This window comes from Sphaerulina musiva (assembly GCF_000320565.1).
Source record: "Sphaerulina musiva SO2202 unplaced genomic scaffold SEPMUscaffold_13, whole genome shotgun sequence".
Taxonomy (NCBI): domain Eukaryota; kingdom Fungi; phylum Ascomycota; class Dothideomycetes; order Mycosphaerellales; family Mycosphaerellaceae; genus Sphaerulina; species Sphaerulina musiva.
Window position 1 is genome coordinate 874840 of NW_016017395.1, and position 24556 is coordinate 899395.

A 24556-nucleotide genomic window follows, 5' to 3' on the forward strand; every position below is an offset into this window, starting at 1 on the left:
AGGAAAAAAAAAAAAAAAAAAAAAAAAAAAAAAAAAAAGAAAAAAAAAAAGAAAAGGAAAAATGGCTACTGACATGATGGATGCGCATATAGGCCAAAGAACGCAAGGGGACCTACTTCTTCACCGAAATCCGAGCGGGCCTCGCCACTTTCTTCGCCATGGCCTACATCATCAGTGTCAACTCCAACATCCTCTCGCAGTCGGGCGGAACGTGTGTGTGCGACTATGCCAACTCTGCCGATGGAGTCTGCGATACCGACCCGGCGTATATGCTCTGTGTGCAGGAGATTAACCGCGACTTGGTCACTGCCACAGCCGCCATTTCTGCCTTGACGAGCTTTTGCATGGGCTTGTTTGCGAATATGCCCATTGCGCTGGTAAGCTTTCCCCCCCTTCCGTCCATCGATATATCCTCCTCTCCGCCTTATTAGGGTGCATCTCTCTAACCCGGTGGTTCGAATGATCATTAGGCTCCGGGTATGGGATTAAATGCGTATTTCGCCTTCAATGTAGTGGGTTACCACGGCACGGGCAATGTGCCATACCGGACCGCTCTCACCGCCGTGTTCATCGAAGGCTTAATCTTTGTCGCGCTGACGGTGCTCGGGATGCGACAATGGCTGGCCCGAGCAATTCCTGCATCGATCAAGCTGGCGACGGGTGTCGGTATTGGACTGTATCTTGCGTTGATCGGCTTGACCTACAGTGCTGGGATTGGTTTGGTTGTCGGCGGCAGCTCGACTCCTCTGGAACTTGCAGGCTGCGTGCAATCAGCCTTTGACGAAGATGGACTCTGTCCCAGTGGCGCCAAGATGCGGAATCCCACCCTCTGGATTGGAATCTTCTGCGGCGGCCTCGTCACCGTCTTCCTGATGATGTTTAGGGTCAAGGGCGCAATCATTGCGGGAATCTTGCTCGTGAGCATTATCTCCTGGCCTCGTGGCACCGACGTAACCTACTTCCCCTACACTCCCACTGGCGACTCGGGATTCGATTTCTTCAAGCAGGTCGTCACCTTTCGTCCCATCAAGAACATCCTCGCCGTCCAGGACTGGAGCATTGGCGCGCACGGCGGCCAATTCGCTGTTGCACTGGTTACATTCCTTTACGTCGACATCTTGGACTGTACCGGTACCATGTACTCCATGGCCCGTTACTGTGGAGCCATCGATGAAGAAACGCAAGACTTCGAGGGCTCCGCCATCGCCTACCTCGTCGATGCTTTCGGTGTCTCTATTGGTGCATTGTTCGGATCTTCACCTGTCACCGCCTACATTGAGTCTGGAGCAGGTATCTCAGAGGGCGGTGGAACGGGCTTGACGGCCATCGTGACCGGTCTCGCGTTTTTCGTCTCCATCTTCTTTGCGCCCATCTTTGCCTCAATCCCGCCCTGGGCTACGGGCTGCACGCTTGTCATTGTCGGATCCCTCATGACGAAAGCGGCAGCAGACATCAACTGGAAGTACATGGGCGACGCTGTTCCCGCATTCTTGACCATTGCCATCATGCCATTCACTTACTCGATTGCCTATGGCCTGATTGCGGGCATCATCAGCTACATTGTCCTCAACACCGGTGTCTGGCTGATTGAGAAGGCATCGGGTAGCCGTATTTCACCTCCCGAGAAGGAACACAAGGAGTTCTGGACGTACAAGTTGCCGGGCGGTGTGTTTCCACCTTGGCTCACCAGAGCTGCAAAAGGCAAAAAGGATTTCTGGAAGCCCTACAACGATGAGGAAGCGCACACCACAGCTGGACCGACGATTGAAGGCAAGGAGGCTGGTCTGATGGTGGGAGAGATAGATGCGAGAAGCAGTGCGGGCAACAGTGATGGAATTCAACATCCTCATACCAAAGAGGAACGTTGAAACCATGTGGCCTCAAATCGCTGCTGTGTATTGTTATAGTTTTGAGATACCTTTTTGAATACTTTCTCTCTTGAATGCTTTGAATCCTTGTCCCATTCCGGAAGCAAGCCATCCTCGTCAAGGAAGAAATCACACAGGCCACTCCCGGCTATTGCTACATCAGGACGGTCTGCAGCGAGTGAGGGCTGTAGACTTGTCGTAGTAGCAGACTAGCAGTAGTAAAAAAAAGGCAACAACAGCGTTGGAATTGCGAAGAGATGGCAATTCAACCGCTTTTCTGGCAGCTGGACGTCTGGACCCATCACCGACATGCATACAGGACCCTGAATATACAGTAGTGTGTAGATGATACTTCGATCTGCCGCCGTGCCTGTGCCCTGTGTCGCCCCGTTCTGCACCAGTGTACCAGAGATCTGGCCATACATGGATCATTATCTGAAGCAGTCCAGATCTGGATCTGTTGAGGCCGTACAGTGTTACAGTGTGGCAGTGTAACAGTGTGACAGTGTGTGATATAGGCAAAAATAACAAACAACACCTCGTATTCGAAAAAGGGGCGCGGGGGGGCCAAATGACAGTGTGACACGATCCTGACATGTATGTATGCAGTTAAAATCACTAAACAGTCCACAATCTCACGTGTTGCCAGGTTGGTACGGCATATAGTAACTGTATAACTGGGCAGTGGGTAGAGAGTGCAATTGAAAACCTGGAACAGGCTCACCTCTAATATCACATCCTGGACCCCGGTACAAGGTTTCCCTATCGAAATTGGGACATAACACCATTGGAGTTGGAACAGACAAAAACATGGTGACTGCCGTATATCCATCAAAATGACTATCCTCTTTCGTCGTTGTCGTTGTCGTTGTTGTCGTTGTCGTTGTTGTTCTTGTTCCTAAGCGTCGTCGCGTCGTCGTCGACAATAAGAAACAATGTCTCGTCGAATTGCACAAATCACTCTCGTGATTTGCTTTCTCCTCTTCACCACCGTCCTCGCGAATTCGGCAACAGATGTCTATCGACGCGCAGAGCGGCTGGAAAAGCGCGCTCGCGATATCAGACATCACCACCAGCAGCAGAACAGCTCCCCGGAACCAGTGGAGCGGAGACAGGACGGGAAGAAGTTCTTGACGGAGAAAACCAGGCCGTTCGAGGTCGATGGCTCCAAAATTCCACTCGTCGACTTTGACGTGGGCGAGTCATATGCGGGTTTGATGCCCATCTCAGGCGATGCCGACGAGACTCGAAAACTGTTCTTCTGGTTCTGGCCCAGCGTCAAGGGCGATGCGCCCAAGGAAATCGCTATTTGGTTAGTATCAACTTGTCACAATTGTAGTTTCTCGAGCTCTGGCCAACCCAGGCCAGGCCAGGCCCCCTGAGGTCAGCGAGAACAAGACAAGAAGAGGTGCACTAACGTTTTCTCTCCGTCTTCCTCAGGTTCAATGGAGGTCCGGGCTGCAGCTCGTTGATTGGCTTGTTATCGGAAAATGGACCGTTTCTGTGGCAAGAAGGGACCGAAGGTAATGCAGAATGGTGATGGAAAGAGAGAATATACAAGTTTCGCTAATCATGCCTTCACCCAGGTCCAACCCCCAATACGTACGACTGGAGAAATTTGACCAATGTCGTGTGGGTGGAACAACCCGTCGGAGTCGGCTATACCGAGGGCAAAGTGGACATCAAGAATGAAGAAGAACTCGCCAAAGAATTTGTGGGCTTTTACACGCAATTCATGAAGACGTTTGATATGCAAGGCTACGACATTTACTTGACGGGCGAGAGTTATGCCGGGTATGACCCCCCACCCCTTTCTTCTCCCTGTTAATCATTTTTTGAGAGTCTCAAATTAATGTCGAGAGCATCACAGCTACTATCTTCCCTACATTGGTGCTGAATTCATCAATGTCGACTCTCCCGATATGCCCCTCACAGGAATCCATATCAACGATCCCATCATCGGCACAAACGAAGCGGCGCAGGTAGCAACAGTCGTCCCATATGTCCAGTACTGGAACAACATCCTCTACATCAACCAGACCACCATGGACAAGCTCGCCTCCGCCCACAAGACTTGCGGCTACGAAGACTTACTCGCCACATACCTGACCTACCCTCCCCCACAACGCCCCTTTCCCGTCATCCCAGACCCCACGGCCAACTACGACGACAAGACCCAGTTTGCCGACCCCTGCGACCCCCTCAGCATTGCCTATGAAGCAGCCGTCTACAGTAATCCCTGCTTGAACATCTACCGCATCGCCGATATGTGTCCCCACCTCGAATCAGCTTTGGGCGAACAACGCAACCAGGGCGAGGACAAAGCAATCTATTTCAATCGCAGCGACGTGAAGCAGATACTCCATGTTGCCGAGAGCGCCTCTTGGGGCGAGTGCACCGGCTCGCCAGGCGTGTTCGTACCCGTGGGCAACAACACGGATGGGGGCGATCAGAGTGCCCCGCCGGCGTTGAATGGCGTGTTGACCAAGGTGATCGAGAAGACGGGCCGGGTGATTATTGGATCGGGCGGACTCGATATGCTGTTAAACACCAACGGCACCCTCCTGTCCATTCAGAACATGACATGGAATGGCATGCAAGGCTTCCAGGAATACCCGGGCAAGGACTTCTTCGCTCCCTATCACGAGGAATGGAACCCGCAAACCCTCGCTTCCTCTGGAAACGTCGGCACCTGGGGCTCAGAGCGCGGTCTGACATTCTACTACGTGCAGCTTGCAGGTCATATGGTACCCGGAAATGCACCCGGACCGAGCTATCGTGTGCTGGAAGTGTTGTTGGGCCGGGTTGACAACCTGGGCTCGACAGAACCGTTTACCACGCAGTCCGGGAACGCGGCAGGAGGAGGAGGAGGCGGTTTGGACAGGAATCATGCTGTCACGGGATGGCGTCATGGTAGTAATGGTGTCGGGCGCTTCCCCCTAAAAGGTGCTGCCGATTTACCATAATCTTCATTAGTACTGTAGTCGGCGTGCCTGTACAACGTCAGTATCTTATGTGAATTCTTCCATTGACTTGCCGTCGCGAGACACCAAGCCTCCTGGTGACTTCCTGTGTTGTTGATCGAGAACCCACTGTCAGTTTCCGTACCGAATGGACACAATTGGACACGGAACGCTAATGGTGAGGTTGCCGCACTGAGGCGCGAGGCCATGCAATTGCATGTGCGTGTTCCGTGGTCTCACTCATCGATCTGCTGTCTTTTCATCATCACGAGATCCGCAAACATCTCTTCTGCCTGTCTCATGGCGCCTTCATCCCCACTCCACTGCAAAATCCGAGACTTCATCGTCAAGCAAACCATTTGACCTTCCACGTCCTCGAGCTTCTCAAAGACCACCCTTCCCCGTTCGATGCTATCTTCTGCCCTTCGCATCAGTCGTGTCTGCTCCCCCGCCATGCTAGACGCATCACCATCGTCCTCCCGCTGCTGCATCTTGCCGGCAAGTCCTACGCAGCTCTCGCCCATACCGACCCACATTCTCGCGACCAGTCTGGCATTACCACCGCCCAGCGCAACAGGAAGAGCCGACTGGTACATTTCTTGCGCGGCTTCAAATTCGCCGACTTCGATCAGGACCCGCCCCAAGACAGCCAGTCCCTCCAGCATGATGGGAACGAGGAGATGTCGCTCAGCCGTAAATGTAGCACGGAGACATAAGCTGAATCCTTTGGCAGCTCGACCTGCTTCGGCGAAGATTCGGGCCTTTTGTATGAGCCAATAGAGACGTTGCGCTAGATCGGCCGTGGTGCCCAGGGATCCAGTAGTATTAAGGTGTATGTTGACCTTCTCCATTGCTGTCGGGTAGTCATTCTGAGCAATGCAATGCTCGACTTGAAGGGCGTAGAACTCGTGTGAGAGTTCCGGATCGGCGGCTGAAAGCAGGGGAAGCACCTGGTTAATATAGTAAGACGAGGCCTCGTGAGTGCCTCTGTGAGAGAACAGTGGTTAGCTCGATGTACCATGGCACGAAGTGAATATGAGCTTACCGATGTATTGATCGACGAAGGTGTATCAGTGCAGAAAAGACTTGCACGCGTGTATACGACTTGAGAATACTTCTCACAGTAGGTGTCAACTCATCTAGTAAAGAGAGCGCCTTTGTGTAGGACCCTTGATAAGCCAGTGCCAGTGCTGAACGGCAAGTTGCGCGGACACGGTCATTGACAGGACAATGCGCAGCATGCACTGTGTTGGCAATCTCATATTGTCTGTTCGCGAGATGTGCTTGACCTTTGACTCATTAGCATCTTATAAATGGTTAGTGGAGGTCCAACCCACCTAAACGCTCCATGCAGGAGCCATAGAATAACTGAGTAGCTGGAGCCATGGTCCTCAGATCATGCTGCATGCTCAGATACCTCGCCTGGAGAACATGCTCTTGCGCACGATTGGCATTGCCTCCGCAGAAGAGTTCTTGTCGGCCTTCTTCGAGAAGTGTACTGCTCATCAGTAACCAATTCTTGCTCTCTCGGGCCTTGGTCTTTAAGAAAGCAATTTCATCCTGTTCGCCTCCTCCGACAACGCCAGAGATGGAGGCATATGCTGCTGTACCCTTTCCTGGATGTGCGTGTCGAAGATAGAGCAGCCACGATAGCGCAAAATTCAGACACGCTGTGTCTTGATTTTCTCGAGCTGCGAACGATCAGTAGATGATTACTTATCGCGGCTACAGGGCTGCTGCTCACCCGTTGCAATGCATTCATTCATGGCATCAACACTCTCTTCCCAACACTCGAAGTCTGCGTGTAGCACACTCAGATGTAATAGTGCGTACTGGTAATAGATTCGGAGGTTCACGTTGTCCCCAGCGCCGCCACTGTTTCTCGCCGCGAGACTGTAGTCGAAATAGCGATGCAGGCTCTCCAAAGCCATGGTATACTGTCCAGCTTTACTGTGCTCAAAGAAAGCCATGAAGAAGTGCATACTTTGCGTGCCCGCGCTCGATGCGGAAAGCTCGTCGACCCAACTCGCGAGCTTAGTCTTGACATTTTCAGGGACTCTTGTTCCGAGCTGTTGTAGTTGACGAATGGCATGTGTCAGTAGCATATCCGTGTCCACCGCTGCCGCACTATTGTGCGCATCCGTGGCAAAGTCTGTGCGTTGACAGAATGAAGCGTGCGTTTCTTCGTTGCTGTTTCGCTCCTGCTGGTGATGCAGTATCTCCTGAGTGAGCACTGGACAGAACTTTACCAATTGCTCCCAGCCGGATGCTCGCCAGACTTCGAACGACTTCCACAGTGCTTGCAGATCCCCAAACTGGAGACGCGTGAATTCAATGTAGCATCTGCGGATGAACTGGCCGAGAGGACTGCCTGGTGTGACGGGTCTGGCGAATGTTACCGGTTTGCTCAATCTACGTGATGTCAGTGGTAGTTTGGCATCATCGGACACACTGCTATACCTGATTTTCGATCCAGGTGTCCGTACACGAGTGGTCCTCAGTCTGGTGATCAAGTCGTGCAGGTCTTGCTGACCCTTGCTGCCATGTTCAAAACAGGTAGCAAGGAATGCGTCCCATGCAGTGCCACGGCGAGTGAGGTTCCAATGGTGAGAGACGTAAGTCGCATCGAAGGGCTGGAGATGCGGCCGAAATGAAGAGATGTCGAGTGTGCAGATGGCGTTCTTCTCGTCGATGAGTTGCGCATCGTTGTCGACAGTCAGAATGGTATGCTTGGCGATAAACTCCAGTATGCCCGCGGCGGCATGGTGGTCGAGGCCGTCCTGCCGGTCACTTTCGAAGTACAGCTCAATCAAGAAGAGGAGACCGACACGAGCAGGAGTCAGGTAGCGAGGCATGGCAGCTCATTTCGGGTAGTCGGTCTTATTGAAGTGTTGGTCTTGAATGGGTGGTGGTGGTGGTGGTGGTGGTGGTGGAGATGGAGAGGATGAAGATGTTTCGAGGGGACAGTCCCAGGAACAACTACAGTATTCTGTTACGGAGTATCCCGTCGTGAACACCTTACAGGTATGTAGCTCCGGTCATGTAGTGGAGGCAATCAAGAAAGGACAGAGCGACGTTGATGTTGATGTCGCTGTCCCACACTGTCGAGCTATCACGTGTCAACGCGTGCCTGACGCGTCGCGCGTCTCCAGCACAGGTCGATCCGTCACCCACCTGTGCCATCCACTGCACCGTCTCTTCAATCCTTTGAGGATGTCCACTGCTTACGCATCATCTCGACCTCGTCGTCGCCGCCGGAATAGGAAGGATGAGGCTCACCACATGGAATGTCAACGGCATCCGCAATCCCTTCTCCTACCCGCCATGGAACACGTCCCGCTCCTACTCGTCCATGTTCGACGTGCTCGAGGCCGATATTGTGGTGATGCAGGAACTGAAGATTCAAAGAAAAGACCTCAGGGATGACATGGTGCTGGTGGATGGCTGGGACTGCTATTTCTCACTGCCCAAGCACAAGAAAGGATACTCGGGCGTGGGAATCTACACTCGGAATGCCACTTGCTCACCCATTCGAGCCGAGGAGGGTGTGCTGGGTGTGCTCCCGAGCAGCAATGCGGGAGTCCCATACCGAGAGCTGCCCGAGGAGGATGCCATTGGAGGCTACCTCAATACCGAGCAGTACTCGCACCTGTGGCAGCTGAGTGGTGAAGACCCGGCTGGTCTTGATGCAGAAGGCCGATGCGTAATTCTAGAGTTCCCGGCCTTTGTTCTATTAGGTGTCTACAGCCCTGCCAACAGCAATGGCATGAGAGATGGCTTCCGCTATGGCTTTCTGTGTGCATTGGACTGTCGCATACGCAACCTGATCAAGAGCGGGAAAAATGTGGTCCTCGTTGGAGACCTCAATATCACGAGGCACGAGAGCGACAGTGCGAGCACATTGGAGGAAATTCGCAAGAAGCAGGCGACGAGAGAGGAGTTTCTTGCAGGATCCAATAGGAGAATATTCAACCAGCTACTGCTCGATGGCGAAGTGCTTGGTGAGCGAGATGAAGGGAGAGAGACGGCCGTGCTATGGGATACGACCAGAGGCTTCCACCCCGACAGAAAGGGCATGTACACGCATTGGGACACGAAGATCAATGCAAGGCCTGGAAACTATGGCAGTCGCATCGACTTCGTGCTGGTTGCCGAGGCCATGAGGAGCTGGATCAAGGATGCCAACACACAGGAGGGATTGCTGGGAAGCGATCATTGTCCTGTGTACGTGAATTTCTATGACAAGGTAAAGACCCGAGCAGGCGACGTGGATCTTCTAGACATCATGAATCCCCCTGGCATGTTTGAGCAGGGCAAGAGGAAGCAAGAGTGGAACGTTGCATCGATACCTGGCTTCTCAGCCAAGCGTATGTCAGAATTCAGTGGAAGACGGACTCTCAAGAGCATGTTCGCGGCGCCGCCCATGAAGAAGATACAATCCGAGCAGCAAGAGTCAGCAGTGGAGGCAAATGCAATTCCTGATCTTCTGCCTTCCCAAAACGATAATTCAAGACTTCCTTTGGCAGATTCTGGCCAGGACAGCACTCGCGCTTCGACAGCGTCATCTAACAAACGAAAGGCGTCGGTGGCGGCGCCTGCTGTCAAGGAGCCACCTATCAAGCGCCAAAAGTCTGATGCGAAGACGACAGCAGCAAAAGGCCAGAGAAGTCTGAAAGGCTTCTTTCAAGCGAAGAATGCATCCTCTCCGACCAAGATTTCTTCACCAGAGAAGCAGCCCGAGACTTCTGGTGATATCACTAGCATCAACAGCGATGATCTCGAGCTGCAACGTGCCATGAAAGCTTCCACTGCTTTAAATTGCCAACTCTCCCAAGCAGGAGCAGATATCGACGACGTCCCACCATCTGCAGAGCCCTCGACACCGAGATCAGCAGAACCTCCAGACCCAGAAGATCTAGACATGTCTCCGCGCTCCTTTGCTCAACAACTCGCCTCTGCAGAGCAGACCCAGAAGTCATGGTCCTCGCTTTTCGCTAAGCCGGTGGCGCCCCTATGTGAAGGGCACAGTGAGCCGTGCAAGAGCATGCTTACTAAGAAAAAAGGCTACAATCAAGGCCGGAGCTTTTGGATGTGTGCGAGACCGCTTGGTCCCACTGGCGAAAAGGACAGGACGACCGGGAGTCAATGGAGATGTCCGACCTTCATCTGGTGCAGCGATTGGCAGGGTGGCAGAGTACATGCCGATAAAGGTGGAGAAGGAAGTCCAGTGAAGGATGGGGTCGATTGATCCTAGGAGGTACCTCTGCCAGGAGTATGACTAACGACAGCTTACGAGAAATTTGGAATGACACGAAAGGGACGGACGAACATGGATACCTTATGTGGCTTTGCTTCTTATGATACCCATGTAACGATTAGCTTCAGACATACTTCATATGGTAGGCATGCAGCCAAGTGCTGTCACGGGAACACTTAATTCATGCGAAGATACAATACGCTGATACGAGCGCTATTGATTAGATTGACAGACTCGTCATGAATTGATCTATCCGATCGAGAACATCATCAACAACAACAAAAACAACGAGAAAGACCTCCATCCCCAAGTCCTGGCCTGCCTGCGCCCTCTAGTCACCCAGCAGAACATGATGTAAAGCCTCATGTTAGGTATATAAGAGAGCTGCACTGCCCGTCGGAGCTGTCGCCGCGCCAGTCTCCAAGCGTGGACGTCTCATCGGAAGCAACTTGGCCTAGGTACTCTATGATGTGGAGTTTGCCCTACTTGATGAGGAGTAGAGCTGCATCTGTGATTCGGCCCAGCTGGAAAGCCAGGCCCATGGCATCGTGAGTGGATTTCTGCTATACACTTCATCTTCGCTAAACCGTTCCCAGACGGCACTCGCCTCTATGCTGGGCGCATGATCCCTAACCCTTCCCTCAGCTATTGTTATTACACTGTGTTGTACACGAGCTTTGCAGCCACTGTTCCGTCTCTCCCGCAGATAACTATACACTTGAGCTTTCTCCCAAGCTCCACAAAACACCTTCGTATACACCAAACATGATGGCAGCACTGGGCACCACTCGGAACATGTGTGGCACCAGTCCACCATACAAGCTCGCCATGCCCTCCTCTTTGAACACCGTCGTGAAACAGCTCCAGAGACCCGTGTATTTCACCCTCCCACTCGCATCCACAGGAGCCTGCCGTAGCCTTGTCCGCACCACCTCGTGAGGATACGTGATCAATGCAGCCACAAACTTGGCTCCTCCAGCGGCTGTCAGTTTCCCCGTCCACTCCACCGTCTGGTCCCACGCGTTCGGCGTCCTCCCACTCCTCACCAAGTCGTCATGTCTCCTCCCTAGACTTTTCTTCGCCTGTTCGTACAACATCCACTGCAGTGTACTTTCACTCACACCCAGGTATGATGCTGTCAACCCTCGATACAAGCCTCTGATCCCTTCGTGTCGCACCGTTTTGACCACACAATCCCACGCATTCTGATACGTCCTTCCCCCAGAACCCTTCGCGTGTTCCTTGTCCAATTGTAACCTCGTCTTGACCAGCCAGATCGGATTCGTCGCCGTGCCGGTTATGATCCCCGCCGTGGCAGCAGCCATCAGATGCGCACCGGCTACGTCTTGCCCATGGAAAAACTGATTCGCGTAGAAGCGTTTGCCATTCCCATATGCCCAGAAATTGATGGCTCTGGCAGGAACCACGCCAACCAGATTCGGTCCTAGGCCCTTGAACAACGCCTTCCCGCCTTCGACTTTGGGTATGGCTGCCAGAATAGCACCGGTCTCGGAGATATGTAACCATGCGGCTCGTAGAAGATTCATTTGACTCGGCGGGGGAATCCCCTTTGCTGCGCGACGGGCTGCCAGTTCGGATTGGTAGAAGGTGGATTGGAGGCGAGTTTTGAGGACGTCGAGGGGCGATGTCAGCGTCGCTGCCGTCATACCTCCCGCGCCACCGGCTATGAAATGGGCCCAAGGGCGGCGGTCTTTGATGCTTCTTCCATGTTGACTGGCGGGAGAAATTGCTGTCGAAGGGTCGATCTGGCCAAGTTCGCGGGACTGGGAAATGGGTCCTCCCGGGGTGGGCGGAGAGGGGAGTGTGAGCATGTGAAAGAGAAATGGCTGTTTGGCGGAGGCTGGGCGAGGGGAGGTAGTGGAGGCCGTGGAGGGGGGGGTTTGATGTTGTGGATGTTGTACCAAAATAAAATTATTTGGTGTGAATGGTATGCACAAGCACATCAGCTGGGTTCACAAAGTTCCTTTCGATGTGGCAAGCTTAAGCGAGACAAGAAAAGAGATGTGATCCCTGCTCGAGGTCGAGCATGCTTAGTCAGGTTTGCGGCGAACGCGGCCATCTCTGACCTCACCAATCACCACCATTTCACTTCACTTGGACATACCTACCTCCTACCTACATGTAGGTGGTCTTTCCCTTGGCTCTCGACCTACGATATCACACTTCACCCACCTCTCACTGGTCGCTCCTGGGGCAGCCCGCTGTTCACCAGCACGATACCAACAACAACAACAACAACAACTACCACAATTACCACAACCACAATGTTCGCTGCAACGCCTATTCGCCTCGCCGGCTACCCAGGTTTCTTTCGACGCAGCATGGATGAATTCAAACGCCAGGCCAAGTTCGCCGTCAAAATGGAAGGTCTCCACATTCCCATCAAGCCCTATCCCCTCATCAAATTCGACGAAAAGCTCTCGCCCGAACGCTGCAAGATCATGTGCGATTCCGATGTTGGGGGTTTCTCGCGTGCCAGCTTGACATATGTGGATGGCGCGGAGCACATGGAAAGGACAATCGGGGAAGGAGAAAGTGACAGTAAGAAAGGCGGAGTCATAATATCAGAGCCGGGAAAAGAACCCAGTCATGCAGTTTTCAAGGGCACGATAAGTACAGATCTTCCTCAGAATCGACCGCAGATTCAGAGAAGTGGATATGCGGGCTTTCGGACACGCGATCGGGGATTGAGCTTATTTGGGAAACTTTTGTGGGACCTGTCACCATACTCATACCTTGCCTTGCGCATCAAAAGTGATGGGAGGAAGTACTTTGTCAACTTCCAGACGGAATCCATCGTTCCTACGGACTTGCACCAGCATTTGCTCCCGTCCAGTACACCTGGAGAGTGGGAGACTGTCACCATACCTTTCAGCGCGTTTGTGCGTACGAATTATGGACAGGTCGTAGAGCCCCAGAGGGAGATGATGAGTACCAAAGTCAGGTCGGTGGGGATCAGTTTGATTGATCGTGTGCCTGGTCAATTCGAGCTGGCTGTGGCGGATATCTATGCCACGAATCGCGCTCCGGAGAGGAAGAGTGGACAACAGGAGGAGACTGGCTTTGACCTCAGTTTGGAACCTGAGGAGGATGTGGAACAGGGTAGAGGCATAATGGACGAGGTAGAGCCGAAGAGGAAGAAGGGTGAGCCGGAGAGGATATTGATATGAAAAGTAGAGAGAGAAGGAAGAAGCGATTGTCAGAGTGGCGAGGGCAAGGCCATGTTCCCGGCGCGCATACTTGGTGCCACCTATTGCTCGCTGGGCGAAGTGGTTGCGCATGGATGGCAACTTCAATGTCTTGACGGTGATGAAGGCGTGAAGCTACCGTATTGATACATGAAGGCTCAACGACACATTATAGGACGTTTACCACCGAGGAGCGCAAGGCGGATTTCTCTTCCCGCAGAAGAACGGGGATACTTCATGCAAATTGCCAAGACTTTCGCAAGACACCTGCTGGCTGGTTTTTCGAGAAACAGCTTGATGCGGTCAAGGACTCACGACAACTTTGCGCTAGCACCCGGCTCACGGCGCACGGACGACATGTGTGAAAAGAAATACACAATCATGTCGTACAGCTGTGTTCACAACGAGAACAACATCGCCGTCGAACATGAGCGTGCGCCGTTGGTACAGGCTGGCAAAATTGAAGATCTGTCGCTCATGAGAGGCGCACAGCAAGCACGTTGGGACGGGAGCCCTGGCGCAAGGAGACGGAAATGGGTCGCTTCATGATGCATCAGATGATCTCTTCCCATGTGGGAAGCGGAGATGAGCGATAGAAGGCATATGAGCTGTGCTGCATTACCTTGCCATCCAGCCTAAAATGGAATGAGAGCAGCAATATGTAGAAAAGTCATTTGAGTTCGAAGCCTCAAATCTGTTGAGCATCTCAAACTCATACCGCCGCCACATCGAAGCCCCTTCGAACGACAACAAACAGCCGCTCACTATAGCCATCGGTGTTGTCTTGCGGATAGCAAGGTATAGTGGTGCGGTCGTTATCTTGGAAGGAAGACAACCATGTGAAAGTCTGGTGATTCTGACATGCACGTCGCTTTCGAGACGGTGCGGACATGATCAATCGACGGCGGATTGTTGCCATCGCCGCTGCAAACACGAGCAGATGTCTTGATCACCTCATGAGGCACGTTGCATGTTCCGTTCGCATCGCAAGTCGCAATCACTTCTACTTGAGTTGTCACGAATGATTTGCACTGACCATGCTGCCGGTACTATTTGGCAGGTTTGCCGCTTCTTTGAGCATCTCCAACGCTAGGTAGTTCACCTCGGACATGAGGGGACTAACCGCTTGCTTAAAACACCCGCGTGCTCCCTTTTCTGCTCACTGCGGCCCATCCCTCCAACCAGCATTCACTTCGCCCTATAGGTATCATACGAGACTATATAGCGGCGACAGACCATCTGTCGACACGGAGGAAGACGACGGTGTCTGCAGGAAGTCTGCAGGCCATCACAAGCAGGATTGCAATGGATGTGGTGGCCTTTCTAGTACGCTCTGCAGATCCAGGGGAAGACAAGGAGAGACGAGCGAGGAGCTCATTGGCATGCCCGGTGAATGTCCGTTAAGAGCCGCTTCTTCACGTATAGCAGTAACTAATAGTCGCCGCCGTCCAGAACAATACTAAGTGAGTCCAAGGGCGGTACGTACTGTTCTTGCGAGCGGTTAATTGTTCTCAGATTTCTTACTAGTTGACTAGTAAATACGAATTGATATCAATACGCTATACTCTGATCAAGGGTCTTACTTACTATATGCCCGATGCACGTTAGAACTATAGCTCTACAGCTCTATACGTTCGAACTACAACTATAAAGCTCTATACGTTCGACTATCTACTGTCTGACGCTGATTGTACTAGAGTATTGAGACATTAGGGGAAGACTAGGAGAGAGGAGCGAGGTGCTCATTAGCATGCCCGGTAAACATCCGCTAAAAGCCGCTTCTTCACACATGGTATCAACTAATAGTCGCCGTCGTCCAGAACAACACTAAGTGAGTCCAACGGTATTACGTATTGCTCTTGCGCGTAATCGATCGTTCTCAGATCTCGCACTAGGCAACGAGTAAATGCGAATTGATATTCATACGCGAGAATCTGACCTAGTGTCTTCCTCACTACAGGCCCTATATACGTTGGAACTACGACTCCACACCTCCAACCATCTACTGACCGACGCTGACTACACCAACGCATTGAGACATCAGAGACCAGACACCGACAATGCCCTCCAGGCGCACTCCGAGGAGGACTTCATGCGATGAATGCCGGCGGCGACACGTCAGTACACTCCTCGCGAGCAACACCACGCTACCTGATTTCACTGACATGTATTTCTGTAGCGAGGTGGTTGCACACATCCGACACCTTCGCCCTCGACGCTTCCACCACGCCCCCCAGGTCGCACTCTTTGGCCATCTGGAGCTCCAGCACAGCTCCAGGGCGGTATTAATCTCCCTCTAGTTGCAATGAACGAAGACGGCTATGACAACCAGACGGAGGATATGCTAGCGACGGACTTGGACACGTTTGTGGAGAAGGCACCGCCATCGTTCGTTTGTGGTGTCTGCCAAATCCCAATCACAGCAACAGTCTGGCAGTCGTGTCGTGTATGTGATAGTGTCGACTTCGACGTCGGCTGTGTGAAGGAAGGTCGCAAATTGCACCATCGAACTCATCCTGGCCATGGATTCATCCAAGTGTCCTCGAACAGTGATAAAGCCGAGGAAGAGGAGGAGAAGCAGGCTGCAGTAGCCAAGCTGGCAACGAGTCTCGAAGAAGAGGGCACGAGCGGCGCAAGACGTCGTGACTCCCCACGAGCTATTGTTTCCACACCACGCAAGAGTACGTCCAAGCCCACATCGCAGCATTCACGAGCTCCAGAGCGTTCTTTGCTAGATCTCTCGGCAAAAGACCCTCTAACCGAAGCCATCGCCAAAGGAATTTCCCGCTCTCGACTCCAGACCGCTTCTTCCACGAGTGAATTCCATACTGTCGAAACATTTGCGTCGAAATGGCTCTTTACTATCCATTGCTACCTTCGCAGCTGGTCCGAACAGAATTCTAGCCCGACACATGCAATCAATGGCTTTCACATCCTCGTGGCATTCGACGCGAATGCTCAGTTTCATGGGTTCACGCGTCAGAGCTATCCTACCGAGGTAGATGGGGAAGAGTGCTTCGCCGTCCTGGAAAGTCAGGAGAAGCGTAATCACAGATTCACGAATCCATTCGAGGCTGCTGGAGCGGCTCGGAGGCTGAATCGGAGAAGTATTGAGATTTGGAAGGAGTTTCGTGACCGTGCTGGTGGTGATGGGGTTATTGGTGGTTGGAATATGGGGACGATGGGGGTCTCGAACTTGCAGGAGATGGCAAAGTTGTTGGAGATGGCGAGGTGAGGGAATTTGTAAAACAGGAGTTTGATATCGCAATTATCATTCCGGCATCAAGACTAAAGGATTAATTATGAGCTGGAGAGATGAATAATCGGCTTTGGGTTCAGATGTGGCGACCATATAAGTCTCGCAAATCGGACTGGTCTCTATTATCACTGCAATATCGTGATTGTCTCCTATTATAGTCATCACATTCGTCGTGAAAATAATGTCATTGGCACAGTACCTGATAAACGAGTAGAATAGTCAACATTATGATGTCTAACATCCATTTCGGAGCCGAAGTCCTCCAACGCTAGCCAGCATAGCAATCGAGCTAATACCAGCATGTCCCCGGCCATGTAAATGTAGCTAGGCATGATAAATGTCTTGTCTTGCAAATGCCGACGGGCAAAAACACACTTTTTACTTTTTACCGTGATACCTATCTCGTTGATAAGGTAGCTCGCTACAACTGATAATTGTACCGAACCCCCGAGTACGATTACAATCTACTGGCGATTATTGGAGCTTGCTGGTGGGATATATAAGCTACGGTAGCTACCTGATACATCTATAGAGAGCTTACGAGTGCGCCGGCGGCGGCGGCGAAGTGAAAGTTGCCCGATGGGAGAGTTTCTGAGGGGTGAGTATATGTACACTACTGGAGATGTTGAAAAAGGTCTACTATCTACCACTCTCTTGACTTGTTGTGTTTGTTCTATTTTTTATAGAAAAAGAGAACTGGTGGTTGGTTGTGATTGTGTGGGAATACTTCTGAATCAGTTATTCACTTACCGCAAAAATGAGCGTTGTTACGTTGCCCAAGTGAGTCTGAAGCACTACCGCATTGCTATCTATCGCCTTGGTCAGCAGCAGCAGCAGCATCAGACACTAACACCGGCTTCTTCCTCCAGCGGCACATCAAACCTCAGCAAAGAAGAAGTCATAACCCTCGCCTCCTCCGCCGGCCTGAAGCTCAAAGAAGCCCACCTCTCCGACTGGGCCGCCCTCCTCGGCTCCTTGGACCCGATAGTCAACAAATATCTCGAAGCCGAAGACTACACACTCCAACCAGACCTCACCAAATATCCTCGCACAAACATCTCCATCCCCTCGACCGCCGAAGAATCTGATCAAGGTGGTTGGGCCACCAAAGTCACCGTGTCCGCCACTTCGCCGACATCAGATTTACTCAAGGGCAAAACTGTGGCAATCAAAGATAACATTGCTCTCGCAGGAGTACGATGTACAAATGGAACAGAAGCAGTGACCTGGACACCTCAAATTGACGCACCCATCGTAACTCGCATTCTCGACGCCGGAGGAATCATCAATGGCAAAGCCGCGTGTGAAAACGGTTGTATGGAAGGAATCAGTGATACCTCTTGTACAGGAAATGTCCACAATCCTTTTGCGCCGGGCTACTCGTGTGGAGGATCGAGTTCGGGGAGTGGAAGGGTGGTGGCGAGTGGGCAGGCGGAAATGTCGATTGGATGTGATCAGGGAGGTTCCATTCGTATTCCCGCGAGTATGTGTGGTCTGGTGGGATTGAAGCCGACGTGGGGGTTGGTGCCGTATACGGGGATTTTGAGTCTTGAAGGGACGATTGATCATGCGGGACCGATTGCGAAGACGGTGAGGGATTGTGCCGTGTTGTTGGAGGCCATTGCTGGTCCGGATGGTATTGATGATCGGCAGCCGGCATATTTTCCGGAAAAGTCGTTGGAGTTTACTTTGGGGCTGGACGAGTTTGTTGCTGCTGCTGCGGGAAAAGAGAAGCCACTGGCGGGTGTGAAGGTGGGCGTGTTGGAGGAAGGCTACCAGATTCATGGCATGTGTGACAGTGTTTCGACATTGTGTAAAGCTGCTGTGGAACATCTGGCTACTCTCGGTGCAGAGATCAAGTCCGTCTCTATTCCTCTGCATCTCAGCGCAGCGGAAATCTGGATGATCAGTCTTCCCCTATCCGGCACCAAGACGGCCCTTCTCGGCGTGACCGAAGGTCGCAAGACACTCCATATGCTCGACCGTGCACCAGTGGAAAAGCTGTCGGATGAACAGTTCCAGAAACTGGGCCCGGGAGCACAAAACTTGTACATGCGATATCTGTACATGAAAGAGAAATGGGGAGCTCAAGTCCACGCCAAGTCCCACAATCTACTGCGAAAGATCAACGATGCGTATGATGCAGTGTTGGCGGATGTGGATGTGCTCATCATGCCCACTCTGCCCTCTCCCGCGTGCAAGCTGTTTGACCAGCCGAATGAACATGGACCGTTGGAGAGAATGAGTCGCAATGTCGGAATGGTGGGCAATACTGCTCCTTTCAACAGTACAGGGCATCCTGCTCTCACTGTGCCGGTCGGCTTTGTTCCCGCTCTCGAAGACGAGAGTGTGAAGTTGCCTGCGGGTTTGCAGATTGTCGGACGCAAATTCAAGGATCTCGACTGTCTCAAGGTTGGAGCAGCGTGGGAAAGTAGTGTCGATTGGAAGACTTTTGGTAGCAAATGATGAGGGCCCTGGGTAGTTTGGTAGCCTACGGAATCATCAGGTCAGCTTTTCGGGCAGTAAATGAATGCATTGATTCCGCTTACTCTCCTGCTATGTTGTCTCGTATCTGCACGGTACCGTAAGGATAGTGAGTAGAAGTGAGGTCGATATGTGAATGCGTCAATTTAATGTGCACTTGGCTAACCATTCTCGATTTGGCTTCTTACTCGTCACGGAGGAGGAGATGGAGGAGAGGGATGAGGATGAGGAAGAGGAGAGGGAGAGAGAAAAGAGTATTGTTCATGGCAATGGAAAAAGAAAAAAAGAGTAAAGAGGTTCAATGACGCCGTGGTTCTCTCGTCCTTCCCAAGATATATGACAAAGGGCATCTTATCAAAAGAGACCACAGTGATTCACCAATGAAATCACGAAAAAGAAAGCCCAGAGGAGCGATGATAGATTGTATCTGCAAGAGGCGACTTGGCCGAAGACAGCGTTGGTCCCAGAGAGTGAAATTTGTATACCACTGCTGCATACCACTGCTGCAGGAGGTTCTGAGCAACTTTGTCGGTCTACCTTTCTGAAGACTGAGGCGCTGTCAGTATATATATGAATATGTACACTGAGGTGAGACTCCACCATCACCACCACCTTGAGGGGTCTCACACACACACACATACCTTCGTGGGCCCTGCTTCACCTAAGGTACATAGGTACAAAGGGCGGTGCCGTTTTTAGCGTACATAGTCTTGCATGTATCCTCGAACTTGTCCCATTGGCAGCAATCGCAGAGATTCGTGTCCAGGCAACCAGTGGTTCCAAACTATATGTATGTAGTAGATTGTAGTCAGTCAATCAGTCAAGTCCTCATCATCATCATCATCATCATCATCATCATCATCATCATCATCATCATATCGGTATGATGACAAGTAATAATAATGATGATCATATCGCAAATCAACGTACCTTATTCTTGCAACTATAATTGACAATAACGTAGCCCCCGAGGTTGATGGTGCCAACGATACAGGTGTCGTTATCGCATGTGCATTCTGGTGGAGTTGAAGGAGTATTGCCGTTGCCATTGTTGTTGCCATTACTACCATCATCACCACCATCACCTAGTTCCTTGTCATGCTTCTTCGGGTCGCGTTGGGCCAGGCGGTTGTCCATGACAGAGGCATAGACGCCCGTGGCGTAGACGACGAGGGCGAGGGAGGAGATGAGGCGCATCTTGTTGGAGTAGGAGGGGCGGGTGCTTCGCGTAAGAGAGGTGTGGCTTCGGTGCTCTTCCGGTCTCGAAAGGGTCTCGAATGCGAATCTGCAATGTCGAGAAGACGACAACAACAACAATAACAACAACAACAAGATATGGGCTCTACCGTAAGAGTATTTATATTGCTTCCTCGTTTGAGTTGACATGGTTCTGCTTTCGAACCACCTGCCTACCCATCCTCATTTAGTGGTATTTTATAGTTTTGCCGAATGTGAACCCCTTTCGTCGAGCCAACAAGTCGGGAACAGTCCAACACATGACCATCTCCAACACATCCAGGGAACCCTAGTGATGACTGCAATGATGCTCCGTTCATTAACCAGGGGGTGGGAACCTCTTTACACTGTGTACAGACTCCAGAGATGATGTTCTTTTGCATCTTTTGTCTGGCGGGCGGACTGATGGAGGGAGCTCATAAGGAGCTTAGTTCCACGGCCGGTGATGAGAAGATACCTAGGTATGCTGGCACGAGGCCGCATCGCGTCGCCGTGTACGATGGATGATGCTGGTTTGTCCATGGGTGCAGCAAATGTACAGCGATACAGTCAGCTGTGGACTCTCTTGCTGGTTTTTTGTTTGAGGATTCTGTTCTGATGATGAATGGCGTTGTAGAAGAAGCAGTCAGGACTCTCAGGAGAACCTGGGAGAGCAAGGCAGGGAGAGATTCCCGAGATGGCTCATGATAATTCTTCCGTCTTATGCGTAGTTTGAGCCATTCAGGCAGAAAGGAAGACAAGGCTCAAAAGAGATGCTGCAAAGTATCAAGAATGAAGATGGACCGACTGTAGGAGGTAGCAGTGTTGCAATGTTGCAGTGTGGTGAGTGTACTTGTTGGTCCAATTCTACTTGATCCAACCCGCGACTAGGGTGAGTGTCCAAACAGAGGGCACCCGGCATGCCAAGATTTTTAATTCAGTTCTAGACTCCATCGTGTCCCCGGTCGAATAGATGGACATGTCCTCATTGGGATCAAACGACGGGAAGATGGACAGGAATGGATATTGAGAGTGAATGGACTTCCCTTATGATTTATACACGATACCTCCGTACCACTAGGAGGTAATCGGACTACATCTCATCGGCCTTGGCGTAGCTGCACCGTACCTTACCGCACCGTCCCGTGCCGCAGTGTCCAGTGTATTACAGTATGGAGGTACCTCCTAGCTTACCGTGCTTCTTCCGAACTTCACAGTTCCCATACGTGTCCACATACTGACCTTCTCTCTTCCCTCTTCCGGCATATGAGCGGAGGCGGCGGCGGAGGAGGAGGAGGCTGAGGACTCGAGGAGGAGGGCGGGATTGTAGTAGGTCAGGTAGGTCAGGTAGGTAGGCAGCAATATCATCACTCCATTCTCCGACCTTCCACTGTCTTTGACTCTTTTGAGATTGCTCTCCAGCTCCTTGTAGCCTGTCAGGTACCGATCTGGGAATCTTCATTGATGCCTAGTACCACTACTACTACTACTGCCTGAGATATGGATTGATCGATGGAAGACAACGACCACCACCACCAACATCATCATCAACACCACCATCAACACCACCACCCCCTCCATCAACACACTCCGCCTCCTCCCGCTCGACGAATCTCCCTCTCCGCCCTCACTGCCTCTCTGCCCATCCCCGTCCTCCCGCCCATTCACCACCCCCACCACCAATCTCAATCCCACTCCCACTCCCACATTTCGCCGCAAGTGTTGGAAGAAGGACACGCCTCCTCCTCCACCTCCCGACTCGTGGCTAGGGAGGACGACGTGGAAAATCACTTCTCTGCCTCTGACTTCCACGACAACATCGCCTCATCGATGCCCTCTCGCAAATCCAAAGCCCCCAATCCTCGCGGGGGCTCCTTGCGGCACAAGAGCAGCAGCACATCTTCCTCGCTGAGTGGGAACAATACCGACAATAACAACCACGACCACGACCACGAGCACGAGCACACCCCCTCTTCATCCTTCGACATGAACGGCGGCCAGTTCATCGAGCGCCGCAAAAACGCCCATGTCGAATCCCTCCACTACGACAATGACGACGACTCTGCCGACGCGCGCGACAGACTCATAGGGAGGGATACCTTTACTTTGGACGAGGCACCCCCCGACGGCGGCGCGACGGAGAGTAAAGGCTTCTTCGAGTTGCCCATGCAAGATCGGAGGAACTTCTTACTGCTCGTCTTACTATATTTCTTACAAGGCATTCCCATGGGATTGGCCGGAGGTTCCGTGCCGTTCTTGTTGAAGAGTCACTTGAGCTATAGCCAGATTGGAGTCTACTCTCTCGCTTCCTACCCCTACAGTCTGAAGCTCCTCTGGAGCCCCATTGTCGATGCCATCTGGTCGGCCAAGGTGGGGAGGAGAAAGAGTTGGATCTTACCGATCCAGACCCTATCGGGTTTCGGAATGATCTATCTGGGCCGTCGCGCCAGTCAGATGATGGAAGCTGCAGGCGCCGACAATGGTGCCGGCGTCTGGGGCTTCACGGGCTGGTGGTTCAGTTTGGTCTTTATGTGTGCGACGCAGGATATTGCCGTGGATGGATGGGCACTGACGCTGCTCTCACAGAGCAATTTGAGTTATGCCAGTACGGCGCAGACGGTAGGCTTGACCGGAGGCCAATTCCTCAGCTATACCGTCTTTCTCGCCCTCAACTCTCCCGATTTTGCAAATAAATGGTTCCGCACCCAGCCCATGGATGTCGGCCTCATCACCCTCAACTCCTACCTGACCTTCTTCGGCTGGTTCTATCTGCTCGTCACCCTCGGCCTCGCCGTCCTGAAGAATGAGAACCCCACCAAGGAGAATGAGGGCGTGTGGGGGGTCTACAAAACTATGGGAGGTATCATGAAGTTGAAAAATATCCAAACTTTCATCCTCATCCACCTCATTGCGAAGATTGGCTTCCAGGCCAACGATGCCGTCACCAACCTCAAGTTGCTCGACAAGGGCTTCAGTCAAGAAGATCTCGCCTTGGTCGTCCTCATCGATTTCCCCTTTGAAATGAGCCTGGGATACTATGCAGGCAAGTGGTCGGAGCAGTACCAACCCGTTCGCGTGTGGTGTTGGGCCTTTGTTGGAAGACTCGTCGCCGCCGTGTTTGCGCAATTGGTCGTCATGTTTTTCCCATCCGGCGGCACCACGACATCCTACCTCCTCGTCATCATTGTCGAACACGTCTTTTCCACCTTTATGAGTACCGTCATGTTTGTCGCCATTTCTGCTTTTCACGCCAAGATCAGTGACCCGGCCATTGGTGGCACCTATATGACTCTCCTCGCCACGTACGTATCTCGCCTCTTCCTCTTCCTCTTCCTCTTCCTCTTCCGCCGCGTCCTTTGCTCACATCACATACATGTACAGAGTCTCCAACCTCGGCGGCACTTTCCCTCGCTTCTTCGTCCTCAAAGCGGTCGATGCCTTCACCCAGGCCACGTGTCTGCCTCCGATCGGTAACCCCACCGACTTGAAAGGCGACCTCATCACCCAAAGCTTTTCTTGCGTCGCCGAAGCTGAAAAACATCGTTGTCTCAACGGTGGTGGGACGTGCGACATTGGGAGAGACGGATATTACTATGTAAATGTACTCTGCGTGGTGTTTGGGGTCATCACATTTTGGGGCTACATCAAACCGGCAGCGTTGAAGTTGCAGGCGTTGCCCATGAGAGCGTGGCGGTTAAGTGGGCAATGATGATGTATGATTGTAGGAGTGCATATGTGATGGAGGCGAAAAAGATGCATTTGTGTAATATACCAAAAGAAAGACCAAGTGTAGATCGCGAGATGAATAGATGTCTGTGTTGGATATGGGGTGCTTGTGCACTGTACGAACATGGCTTCATCTGGATCTTCTCTCTGGAGATGGATCAGCATTTGCATCTGGTAAGACTGGAGTTTCTTCTCGCCGTCGTCCATGATGGAAAATGTGCCTCTCGTTCCGCCCCTTGGCGTCGATTCTCTCGGACAACCATGGCTGGGATATCAATGAGGACCCCCTTCTCTCGTCGCTGGACTCATCATCGTATATCACGAAAGCCGTTGACCCAGCACACAGACACTGGTATGCAGTCGCTATCGACAAGCTTTACACGGTGTCGAAGTGATATCGAAGCAATCTTGTCAACCACCAAGCTCTTGGCGTTTTGCTTCGGCATCTTGTGCTTACAGCTCCCTACATAATCCCGGGCATATTACTACTGCACTCTCTGCAGATCACTACGCTCCCGTGGTTCTCGTGCATTTGCTGGCAGATCCACTGCTCCACTGATCCCATCGCCCGCGAC

The 24556-nt window shown here is 52.1% G+C and overlaps 10 protein-coding genes across 10 annotated transcripts in view; 7 read left to right on the forward strand and 3 right to left on the reverse strand.

Moving 5' to 3' along the window:
* Positions 1 to 1976, forward strand: part of SEPMUDRAFT_152465 (uncharacterized protein) — a 2635-nt gene extending 659 nt beyond the window's left edge. The window contains exons 2-3 of the mRNA XM_016907461.1: positions 93 to 377; positions 471 to 1976. Coding sequence (XP_016756336.1) covers positions 93 to 377; positions 471 to 1868 — 1683 coding nt within the window. The 3' untranslated portion in view covers positions 1869 to 1976. The remainder of the gene's footprint in view (positions 1 to 92; positions 378 to 470) is intronic.
* An 827-nt stretch (positions 1977 to 2803) lies between these two features.
* SEPMUDRAFT_75030 (alpha/beta-hydrolase) lies at positions 2804 to 4834 on the forward strand (the record flags this gene model as incomplete). Its single annotated transcript, XM_016910091.1, has 4 exons — positions 2804 to 3180; positions 3309 to 3391; positions 3455 to 3662; positions 3739 to 4834. The coding sequence occupies 4 exons, from the start codon at positions 2804 to 2806 to the stop codon at positions 4832 to 4834; spliced, it is 1764 nt and encodes a 587-aa protein (XP_016756337.1).
* A 136-nt stretch (positions 4835 to 4970) lies between these two features.
* On the reverse strand, positions 4971 to 7716 carry SEPMUDRAFT_152466 (uncharacterized protein). Its single transcript, XM_016907462.1, has 5 exons — positions 7292 to 7716; positions 6576 to 7243; positions 6169 to 6522; positions 5877 to 6120; positions 4971 to 5818 (listed from the first exon to the last, which is right to left on the reverse strand). Exons 1-5 carry the CDS (start codon positions 7684 to 7686, stop codon positions 5068 to 5070), a joined length of 2412 nt encoding a protein of 803 aa, XP_016756338.1. The 5' UTR covers positions 7687 to 7716; the 3' UTR covers positions 4971 to 5067.
* Positions 7717 to 8066: 350 nt separating this feature from the next.
* SEPMUDRAFT_152468 (DNA lyase-like protein) lies at positions 8067 to 10294 on the forward strand. The gene has a single exon (XM_016907463.1). The coding sequence runs from the start codon at positions 8100 to 8102 to the stop codon at positions 10077 to 10079; it is 1980 nt and encodes a 659-aa protein (XP_016756339.1). The 5' UTR covers positions 8067 to 8099; the 3' UTR covers positions 10080 to 10294.
* A 338-nt stretch (positions 10295 to 10632) lies between these two features.
* Positions 10633 to 11938, reverse strand: SEPMUDRAFT_152469 (mitochondrial carrier). The gene has a single exon (XM_016907464.1). The coding sequence runs from the start codon at positions 11918 to 11920 to the stop codon at positions 10799 to 10801; it is 1122 nt and encodes a 373-aa protein (XP_016756340.1). The 5' UTR covers positions 11921 to 11938; the 3' UTR covers positions 10633 to 10798.
* A 471-nt stretch (positions 11939 to 12409) lies between these two features.
* Positions 12410 to 13156, forward strand: SEPMUDRAFT_14133 (complex I intermediate-associated protein 30, mitochondrial precursor; the record flags this gene model as incomplete). Its single annotated transcript, XM_016902961.1, has 1 exon — positions 12410 to 13156. A coding segment is annotated over one exon (747 nt), but the record flags the coding sequence as incomplete, so codon positions are not given.
* Positions 13157 to 15602: 2446 nt separating this feature from the next.
* SEPMUDRAFT_121709 (uncharacterized protein) lies at positions 15603 to 16532 on the forward strand (the record flags this gene model as incomplete). Its single annotated transcript, XM_016901707.1, has 1 exon — positions 15603 to 16532. One exon carries the CDS (start codon positions 15603 to 15605, stop codon positions 16530 to 16532), a length of 930 nt encoding a protein of 309 aa, XP_016756342.1.
* A 724-nt stretch (positions 16533 to 17256) lies between these two features.
* SEPMUDRAFT_136997 (amidase signature enzyme) lies at positions 17257 to 19074 on the forward strand. The gene is made up of 2 exons (XM_016902820.1): positions 17257 to 17336; positions 17426 to 19074. Exons 1-2 carry the CDS (start codon positions 17314 to 17316, stop codon positions 19020 to 19022), a joined length of 1620 nt encoding a protein of 539 aa, XP_016756343.1. The 5' UTR covers positions 17257 to 17313; the 3' UTR covers positions 19023 to 19074.
* A 376-nt stretch (positions 19075 to 19450) lies between these two features.
* Positions 19451 to 20591, reverse strand: SEPMUDRAFT_152470 (uncharacterized protein). The gene is made up of 3 exons (XM_016907465.1): positions 19971 to 20591; positions 19682 to 19824; positions 19451 to 19588 (listed from the first exon to the last, which is right to left on the reverse strand). Exons 1-2 carry the CDS (start codon positions 20424 to 20426, stop codon positions 19702 to 19704), a joined length of 579 nt encoding a protein of 192 aa, XP_016756344.1. The 5' UTR covers positions 20427 to 20591; the 3' UTR covers positions 19451 to 19588; positions 19682 to 19701.
* Positions 20592 to 22241: 1650 nt separating this feature from the next.
* On the forward strand, positions 22242 to 23964 carry SEPMUDRAFT_54516 (uncharacterized protein; the record flags this gene model as incomplete). Its single annotated transcript, XM_016909304.1, has 2 exons — positions 22242 to 23557; positions 23637 to 23964. The coding sequence occupies 2 exons, from the start codon at positions 22242 to 22244 to the stop codon at positions 23962 to 23964; spliced, it is 1644 nt and encodes a 547-aa protein (XP_016756345.1).
* Positions 23965 to 24556: the final 592 nt, after the last annotated feature.